We start from the raw sequence: 10283 nt of genomic DNA on the forward strand, positions 1-10283 counted from the left end.
GTTAATAAGGACAATTTGTAGCTGGGTGAATGGAAGAAAGAGTTCTAGTCATCACTTACTCATTTTCCCAGGATCTACAGTCTCCAGGTGTCACTACTGAACTAACAGCCCTCAACTCCACAGCATTACCTGGGGGGTACAGGCCCTCTTTCTTCATCTTCCTCATCATGACTTTGTCTGTCTGTAAATAAATTCAGAGACGCAGGTCACATTCAGCAAATCACACTTCACATACGACCAAATCAGTGTTTAGTCGTAGCACAAGCACAAAAACATTCTCAGGGCAAGAATACAAATTCTGACAGGACCATTCCAGGGTGCCCTAGATGAAGCCTGGTGAGTAGGTGAGCCTGCTTTCCAGACACGCAGGCCAAAATCTCCCTCTACAGGTAGACCATCATGCCATATTCTCTGTCTGAGTCCATGCAAAGTTAAACCAAATTTTTTCCCAGAAAACCTCCAAAAATGAGTCAAACCCTTTTCTGGGAGTGTTGCTGCAATACTGACTTATCTCACCAGGTGCCAAGGTCATTGAATGGTTAGAGGCGTCTATACATGAAACTGGACTGATAGGGAAATTCTAACAACATTTGCTTTAAAAAGAATCTGTGAGCTTTGCTCAGTGCCACTATTGTAGGCAATGAGTTTTATCTGAGATGAGGTTTTTGCTAACTGAAAACTTTTCCCAATACCCCGCCATGATGACATGCAATAGTCGGCATTGACAATTTTTGACAGTCTCTCGGGAGACTGAATAAAAAAAGACAAAACAAAAACAAACAAAAAAGAATCCGTGGGCCAGGCACGGTGGCTCACGCCTGTCATCTCAGCACTCTCAAAGGCCAAGGTGAGCACTTCACGAGGTCAGGAGATCAGGACCATCCTGGCTAACACAGTGAAAGCGTGTCTCTACTAAAAATACAAAGAAATTAGCTGGGCATGGTGGCACATGCCTGCAGTCTCAGCTACTCGGGAGGCTGAGGCAGCAGAATCATCTGAACCCAGGAAGCGGAGGTTGCAGTGAGCTGAGATCGTGCAACTGAACTCCAGCCTGAATAACAGAGGGAGACTCCCTCTCCCAAAAAAAAAAAAAAAAAAAAAAAAAATCTGTGATTTCAAAGGACAAAGTGTGTGAACCACTTAAAGTTTGGAGTTCAAGACCAGCCTGGCAAACATGGTGAAACCTCATCTGTACTAAAAATGCAAAAATTAGCTAGGTGTGGTGGGGGGCATGTATGGTCCCAGCTACTCAGGAGGCAGAGGCAGGAGAATCACTGGAGTCCGGGAAGTGGAGACTGCAGTAAGCCAAGATGGTGCCATTGCACTCCAGCCTGGGTGACAAAAGGAGACTCCATCTCAAAAACAACAAGAAGCAATACATGATGCTACGAAGAAACATCAGATCGGCCATTGCATGGATGGAGTGGAGAGCCAGGGCTGAGCCTTGCTTTATGGAAACATATCAGCAAGGTAAAGAGGAAATGTTTTCATCCTGGTTTCAAGGTGCCTATGCAGCTAAGCAAGCTGACTTAAAAGAGATCAAGACTGAAGCTCAGAGCAGTGAAACCTGGGGAACAATCTGTCCAAATAAATAGGCAAGGCTCCCAGGTTCCTTAAAAATAAATAGAAATTCCAGGGACATTGTTCAGGGAAGATGGCCTAATGACACGAGATATACTGAATCAAAGCTAGGAGACCTGACAGACACCTCCTGTACACCTCCTGCACACAGGTAACCATGAGCTTGTCACACTGGTCTGGGGTCTGGTAACTTGATTCTTGGGCCTCAGAGACAAATGCATGGCATGAGCTGAGGATGAGATAAAAATTCTCTGGTATCTGTGTTTAGTATCCCATGATAGGTTTTTATTCAAACCGATTTCTGTGTATAGAGCCTTTCTTCAGAGTTGATCTTCCTCAGCCTAGACAGAGGTACCAAAAACAAGGAATGTAGAGGCCACCTGAAAGAATGATTAGAGCATCCTCCACCACATCATGAGATGATTCACTCTCTACAACCAGCGCAGAGTCGATGTTGTTTCCCTCAAATGTGATTTCACTGGTGTCTCTGTGAGGCTGGCTGGAGCCAATAGGGCCATAGCTATTTGAACGAGTGATGACATATTTCTCCAGTGAGTCCTCAGGGACTTTCTTGACTTCAATCTTCTGCACCTCCCTGATGAGCCAGATGGGATAGAGATGACAAAAGATTAAACAAGGAGGGATTGGACCCCAGGGAGTCCTAGCTAGTTTTCACAGGAGGAATGAGAGAGTGGTCCCAGAAGGCAAATGGGAGGTTCCCTTTGAGAGGAAACAGGCAATCCTCTCTGCAACAGAGCATGGCAGCCATGGGAACTGGAGAGAAAGACAGCAGCTGGTATTCATCACACTGGGCAGAAAGGAGCAGAGAATGAAGAGACTCAGTTATCCCTGTATAATTCAGACACGGCACTCAGCACGTAGAAAGAACCACAACAGCTGCCACACTCTGTGTCTAAGTTGGGTTGAACTGAACATATTGTGGCCAAGGGAATGCAGGCTTTTTGCCCATGGGAGACGCCAGAGAGGGTGTGCTTCTAGACCTTTTCCATACTTTACCACCCATTACTTACTCCTGATTATACAGTGTTACCTGGGGGCACGTGATTCCTGCATTTTTTCAGCCTCCACAACATGAACATCTTCACCCTCATTTTTGTCGTTTTTTGCAAGTACAGATGTGTTCATTCAGATATTTCCCATTTCACACTCTGCAAGGACAGTCAGCCCAATGTGTGCAGGGACATGAACATCTGTGTATGGGTCCCCGTTCTACCTAAAGCTCTCATGTTTTCTCTTTAACAAAATGCCCCGGTATGGTTTTCTGATCCACCAGGCAGTTCATTTCTGATCAGGAGGCTCACCGTCAAGATAAGGCCAAATGCTGAAAACACTTCTGCTCTCCACATCACTGGAGGCTTGTGCAGCCTCTCTTTGGACTTTGGCAGCTGTCTCTGCCATCCTGACACAGATCTGATTCCCAGGGACAGGCTTGGGATCCTGTCACAGTTCACATTTACAACCTATTTCTTTCTCTTAGGAGAGGATAAACAAACTTGTCTCACAATCCTCTGCACATCAGGTGACTTCACAGGCCCTCCAAGTGGCTTCTGCTATGTTATTCAGGGACATTCTATCCATGGGGAGTGCTCCAGTCTGAACCACTTCCTAACACCAGATGCCCACACATCAAGTGCTTTCTCCAACACCACATAGCGAGGGGCTTTATCTCATTGTGATAAGCGGTCATAAGTGTTTGCACATTTGAATGCTTCAGACACTGCAAGATGTCTGCCTTTGCAGATGGAGAGAGAGAAATTTACCTGCCTTTGCAGATGAAGACAGAGAAAGTCAGGAAGGAGAAATCAATTGCTCACTGACAGTTCCTAGGAACACTGCTGAAGATACAGCCTGGGAACCTTCATTCTTACTCCAGAGCTCTTTCCACTCCAATAACTGCCCTTCTGTCACAGCTTCCTTCCTGTCCTTTACAACTGGAGAGATGCTGCCTTTTGCTCCAATGACCACCATCCATCATGGAAGGAGGGACATTTACAATACCGTGACCTCCAACCCCATGGATTTCCCATCTGTGTTCTCGTTCAGAAAGTCCTAGTCACGTCATGGCTACATATGTTTAGTGGAAGAAAACACCACTGATAAAACTGTCATCGTGGAAGTATGGAGGTCTGGAGTCTCTCATAAGGCCATAAAGGAAATATGCACAGACTAATAAAAGTTTCTCTTATGTTAGATACAGTAGAATGAAGAACTAATGGACAGTGATTACTCTGTGCCAACAACTGTCTCCAAGAAACAACTTGGATGGAGCTCAGGAGACTGGCCCAGGGTCCCTCCTCTATGCACTGCTGCCTCCACAAAGTTGTAGGTGCTGTCATTCTTCCTCTTAACCAACAAGAGCCTCTGCACAGAAAGCAGGACATCCCTCTCACCAGAGTAATCACTGCTCTTGATGAGGCCACTTACAGATACCACAGGTTATGTAAGGAGCAGATTCCTCTTTAAGCTCCCGATAGTGCGTACAGCGTGCTACAATTGCATTTCCCCCAGAACAGAGCTTTCCCTACTGAGCCTCAGCAGAAACTGGAACCGAATGTAAGTTCAGCAGCCTCATATATTTAGAACAGACTAGATGCTACTTGTCTGCAGGAGCCTAGGTGGCACGGAGAGGATTTCTGTAAAACATGATTTAGCCCCTTGCTGAGAAACACAGGTGCTTCTGCAGAAACACCTGAGGCTTTACCCTCAGTCCCACACCTGCCTTACTGCAGATGTGGAAAAGTTGCTACATACTTTGGTCTTTCTCGTCCACCTTTAACAACGTGTTAAAATACCCATTTATATTTTCCTAGACGTATGGCAAACATGAAATTAATTCTGATGAAGAGAGTCTTTAGTTTCTGAGAGGAAACACAGAACATCGTTCAGCACTCTGTTGACAGTGAACCTATGGAACTTACTTTCTGTCTTCAGCCTGCAGCCTGGGTCTTGGTGCGGTTGCAGCTTGGGAGGGTTTTTTTTGCTGTCTTTGTATTTCTGTTCCTCCTCATGACGTTTCAGATCTTCTGTAAGCAAATTCAGAAGAGCAGGTCAGATTAAGCAAATCACACTTCACACAAGACCAAATCAGTGTCTAGTCATATCATAAAAATGAAAAATATTCGGTTTAAGAATGTGATATTCTGATGGGAGTGTTCTTCTGGTCCCTAGATTAAGTTGCCCTAGAAGTAGATAAGCCTACTTTTCAAATCCATGAAAGAAAATCTCCCTCATCTGCTAGATCTTAATCACGTATCCTCTGACCTAAGTCAGCACAAGCAATTAAAACTTTTTCCCCAAAATCTTCAAAAATTGCCCTAACTAATTTCCAGAAGCATTTCAGTAATACTGATTTATCTCATCATATATGATGGTCAACAAAGCGTTAGAGAAATTTATAGAGGAGATTGGACTCATGGATGAATTCTAACAACGTTTACATAAAAATGAATCTGTGGAGGCAGCACAGTGACTCACTCCTGGAATTGGAGCAATTTAGGAGGCCCAGGAAGGGAGACCACCTGATCTCAGGAGTTCAAGACCAGCCTGGCCAACATGGTGAAACCCTGCCTCTACTAAAAATACAAAAACTAGCCAAGTGTGATGGTGTCCACCAGTGATCCCAGCCAAGTAACAGGCTGAGTCACGAATACAGGGGTACTCCCTGCTCTTGATGCTGCCACTTACCGATACCACAGGATGTTGAAGGAGCAGGGTGCTGTGTAAACTCCCCATAGCAGATACTGTGTGCTATCACTGTGTTTACCCCCGTGTCCCCAGAACACTGCTTTGCATACTGGGCCTCAGCAGAAACTGGAACCAAATGGAAGTTCAGTAGCTTCAGACAATTAGACCAACAGACTAGATGCTGCTTGTCTGCAGGATCTTAGGCGGTACAGAGAGGACTCCTGTAAACATGATTTAGCCTCTTGCTGAGAAACACAGGTGCTTCTGCGCCTGTGTCAGAAATCAACACCTGAGACTTTACCCTCAGTCCCACACCTGCCTTACTGTAGATGTGGAAAAGTTTCCACATACTTTTGCCTCTCTCGTCCACCTTTAACAAAATATTAAAATACCCATTTATATTTTCCTAGATGTATGGCAAAAATGAAATTAACTCTGATGAAGAGAGCCTTTAGTTTCTCAGAGGAAACACAGAACTTCGTTCAGGACTTTCATGATGGTGAACCTACAGAACTTACTTTCCGTCTTCAGCCTGCAGCCTGGGTAGTGGGCCACTTGTCTCTTAAGAAGTTTATTTTTGCTGTCTGTTTCTGTTCCTCCTCATGACGTTTCCGATCTTCTGTAAATAAATTCAGAAGAAGGGGTCACATTAAGCAAATCACACTTCACACAAGATCAAATCAGTGGCTAGTCATATCACAAAAATGAAAAATATTCTCAGTTTAAGAATGTGATATTCTGATGGGAACATTCTGCTGGTCCCTAGATTAAGTCACACTAGAAGTAGATGAGCCTGCTTTTCAGATCCATGGGACAAAACCTCCCTCATCTGCTAGATCTTAATCATGTATTCTCTGACCTAAGTCAGCACAAGCAATTAAAACCTCTTCCCCAAAATCTTCACACATTGCCCTAACTACTTTCCAGAAGCATTGCAGCTATACTGATATATCTCATCATATATCATGGTGAACAAATAGAGAAATTTACATAGGAGACTGGACTGATGGATGAATTCTAACAACCTTTACATAAGAAAGAATCTGTGGAGTCAGCAAAGTGACTCACACCTGGAATCGGAGAATTTAGGAGGCCCAGGAAGGGACATCACTTGACCTCAGGAGTTGAAGACCAGCCTAGCCAACACGGTGAAACCCCGCCTCTACTAAAAATACAGAAACTAGCCAAGTGTGGTGGTATCCACCAGGGATCCCAGCTAATTGGGAGGCTGAGTCACCAATTCAATGGTACTCCGTGCTCTTGATGGTGTCACTTACTGATAACACAGGTTCTATTAGGAGCAGGGTCCCCTTCAAGCTCCTCACAGTGGGTACTGTGTACCATCACCGTGTTTACACCAGTGTCCCCAGAACAGAGTTTTGCCTACTGGGCCTCAGCAGAAATGGGAACTGAATGGAAGTTCAGTAGCCTCAGACATTTAGACCAACAGACTAGATGCTACTTGTCTGTAGGATCTTAGGTGGTACAGAGAGGATTCCTGTAAACATGATTTAGCCTCATGCTGAGAAACACAGGTGCTTCTGTGCCTGTGTCAGAAATCAACAGCCTCTTGCTGAGAAACACACATGGTTGTGCACCTGTGTCAGAAATGAACAGCTGAGACTTTACCCTTAGTCCTACACCTGCCTTACTGCAGACGTGGAAAAGGTGCTACATACTGTGGCCTCTCTCATCCATTTTTAACAAAATGTTAAGAGAGCCATTTATATTTACCTAGAAGGATGGGAAAAATTTAATAAATTCTGATGAAGAGAGTGTCTTCCATTTCTCAGAGCAAAGACAGAATATCGTTCAGCACTTTCGTAACGGTGAATCTATAGAACTTACCTTCTGTCTTCAGCTGGCAGCCTGGGTAGTAGGCCGCTTGACTCATAAGAAGTTTATTTTTGCTGCCTCTGTATTTCTGTTCCTCTTCATGATCTTTTCGATCTTCTGTAAATAAATTCAGAGGAGCAGGTCACATTGAGCAAATCACACTTCACACAGACCAAATCAGTGTCCAGTCATAGCACAAGGACATAAAATATTCTCAGTGTAAGAATGTGATATTCTGACTGGAATGTTCTATCGGGCCCTAGATTAAGTCACCTCAGAAGTAGATGAGCCTGCTTTTCAGACCCATGGGACAAAATCTCTCTCATCTTGTAGATGTTAATCATCTGTCCTGTGACCTAAGTCAGTGCAAACAATTAAAACTTTTTCCCCCAAAATCTTCAAAAATTGCCCTAACTACTTTCCAGAAGGGTTGCTGCAATACTAATTATGTCATCATATATCATGGTCAATGAATGTTTAGAGAAATTTATATAGGATACTGGACCAACGGATGAATTCTAACAACATTTACTTTAAAAAGAATCTGTGGAGCCAGCATGGTGGCTCACACCTGGAATCCAAGCAACTTAGGAGGCCCAGGCACGCAGATCACCAGACCTCAGGAGTTCAAGACCAGCCTGGCCAACATGGTGAAACCCTGCCTCTACATAAAGTACAAAAATTAGCCAGGTGTGGTGGTGCCCACCGGGGATCCCAGATAATTGGCAGGCTGAGGCACCAGTACCAGGGTGCTCCCAGCTCTTGATGGTGCCACTTACAGATACCACAGGTTCTATTAGGAGCAGGGTCCCCTTTAAGCTCCTCACAGGGGGTAATGTCTGCTATCACTGTGTTTCCCCCAGGGTCCCCAGAACACAGCTTTGCCTACTGGGTCTTTAGTAGAAAGCAGAACTGCATGGAAGTTCAGTAGCCTCAGACCTTTAGACCAGCAGACTAGATGCTGCTTGTCTGTAGGACCTTATATGGTACAGAGAGGATTCCTGTAAACATGGATTCAGCCTCTTGCTGACAAAAACAGGTGGTTCTGTGCCTGGGTCAGGAATCAATAGCTGGGATTGTAACCCCAGCCCCACACCCATCTTACTGCAGATGTGAAAATGTTGCTAAATATTTTGGCATCTGTCTTCCATTTTAACTAAATGTTAAAATACCCACTGCTATTTTCTACAAGTATGGGAAGGATGAAATTAATTTTGATGAAGAGAGTGGTTAGTTTCTTGAGACAAGACAGGACATCATTCATCACTTTCGTGGTGGTCAACCTGTAGGACTTACGGTATGTCTTCAGCCAATAGTTCAGGGAGTAGTCCACTGGACTCATAAGAAGTCTATTTTTGCTGACTCCAATATTCGGTTTGTTATCTTCCTGTTCAGAGCAGGATTTCTCAATGCCTTCTGGAACATTGAACTCTGTGTTTTTTCTGGAAGGAGGCCTGTCAGATGCCACCTTACTGATGTTTGGGGCAGAACACAGAAAGCCAGGGACTGGGGAGAAGAAACCCAAACACACAATGGATTAGAAACTGGTGACATCAAATTGGTTCAATCTGGACTGAGGGATGTCACTGACAGCCCTGCCTATTGATTTGAAGATGTCATTTCCCCACTTTTACTCTTCTCATCTCCACTCCTGTTCTCCTTAAAGTCAACTTGTCTTAGCTACTCAGTCACCTTGAAGCCAGGACATAAACCCTCCTATCATTATCTTGTTTATGAGTTCTGCAGGATCTTATATGGTATGGAGAGGATTCCTGTAAACATGATTTAGCCTCTTGCTGAGAAGAACAGGTGGTTCTGTGCCTGTGTCAGGAATCAATAGCTGGGATTTTAACCTTAGTCCCACAGCCACCTTACTGTAGACATGGAAAAGTTGCTAAATAGTTTGGCCTCTGTATTCCATCTTTAACTAAATGTTAAAATACCCACTGTTATTTTCCTAGAAGTATGGGAAGGATGAAATTAACTTTGAAGAAGAGAGTGTATCATTTCTCATAGGCAAGACAGGACATTGTTCAGCACTTTCGTGACAGTGAACCTATAGAACTTACCTTCCATCTTCAGCCGGCAGCCCAGGTAGTAGGCCACTTGACTCATAAGAAGTTTATTTTTGTTGTCTCTGCATTTCTGTTCTTCATCGTGATCTTTTCGATCTTCTGTAAACAAATTCAGAAGAGCAGGTCACATTAAGCAAATCACACTTCACACAAGACCAAATAAGTGTCCACTCATAGCACAAGGACGTAAAATATTCTCAGTATAAGAATGTGATGTTCTGGTGGGAGTGTTCTAACTGGCCCTAGATTAAGTCGCATCAGAAGTAGATGAGCCTACTTTTCAGATCCATGGGACAAAATCTCCGTCATCTGGTAGATCTTAATCATATCCTCTGGCCTAAGTCAGTGCAAACAATTAAAACTTTTCCCAAAAATCTTCAAAAATTGCCCTAACTACTTTCCAGAAGCATTGCTGCAATATTGATTTACCTCATCATATATCATGGTGAATGAATGGCTAGAGAAATTTATATAGGAGACTGGACCAAGAGATGAATTCTAACAACCTTTACTTAAAAAAGAATCTGTGGAGCCAGTCCGGTGTCTCATCCCTGGAATTCCAGCATTTTAGGAGGCCCAGAAGGGAAGATCACTTGACCTCAAGAGTTCAAGACCAGCCTGTCCAACATGGTGAAACCCTGCCTTTACTATAAATACAAAGATTAGCCAGGGGCTTTGGTGCCCACCAGGGATCCCAGCTAATGGGGAGGCTGAGGCACTAGTAGCAGGGTATTCCCTGCTCTTGATGGTGCCACTTACAGATACCACAGGTTCTGTTAGGAGCAGGGTACTCTTCCAGCTCCTCAGAGGAGGTACTGTGTGCTATCACTGTGTTTCCCCCGGTGTCTGCAGAGCACTGCTTTGCCTACTGGGCCTCAGCAGAAACCAGAACTGAATGGAAGTTCAGTAGCCTCAGACATTTAGACCAACAGACTAGATGCTACTTGTCTATAGGATCTTATATGGTACAGAGAGGATTCCTGCAAACATGATTTAGCCTTTTGCTGAGAAAAACAGGTGGTTCTGTGCCTGTGTCAGAAATCAATAGCAGGGATTGTAACCCCAGTCCCACACCCACCTTACTGC

The 10283-nt window shown here is 44.2% G+C and overlaps 1 protein-coding gene and 1 non-coding gene across 2 annotated transcripts in view; one reads left to right on the plus strand and one right to left on the minus strand.

The window, feature by feature from the left end:
* The first annotated feature begins 611 nt into the window (after positions 1-611).
* LOC116546219 lies at positions 612-750 on the plus strand. The gene has a single exon (XR_004266631.1). It is a non-coding gene; the product is annotated as a U4 spliceosomal RNA (small nuclear RNA).
* A 1977-nt stretch (positions 751-2727) lies between these two features.
* The window catches only part of LOC116546218, a 15347-nt gene continuing 7791 nt past the window's right edge, over positions 2728-10283 (minus strand). Inside the window, exons 7-11 of the mRNA XM_032272542.1 lie at positions 9192-9296; positions 8419-8628; positions 7135-7239; positions 5287-5412; positions 2728-2750 (exon numbers count right to left, since the gene is read on the minus strand). Coding sequence (XP_032128433.1) covers positions 2728-2750; positions 5287-5412; positions 7135-7239; positions 8419-8628; positions 9192-9296 — 569 coding nt within the window. The remainder of the gene's footprint in view (positions 2751-5286; positions 5413-7134; positions 7240-8418; positions 8629-9191; positions 9297-10283) is intronic.

The sequence above is a fragment of the Sapajus apella genome, unplaced genomic scaffold (assembly GCF_009761245.1).
Source record: "Sapajus apella isolate SASKATOON/1434 unplaced genomic scaffold, GSC_monkey_1.0 scaffold684, whole genome shotgun sequence".
In the NCBI taxonomy this organism is placed as follows: Eukaryota; Metazoa; Chordata; class Mammalia; order Primates; family Cebidae; genus Sapajus; species Sapajus apella.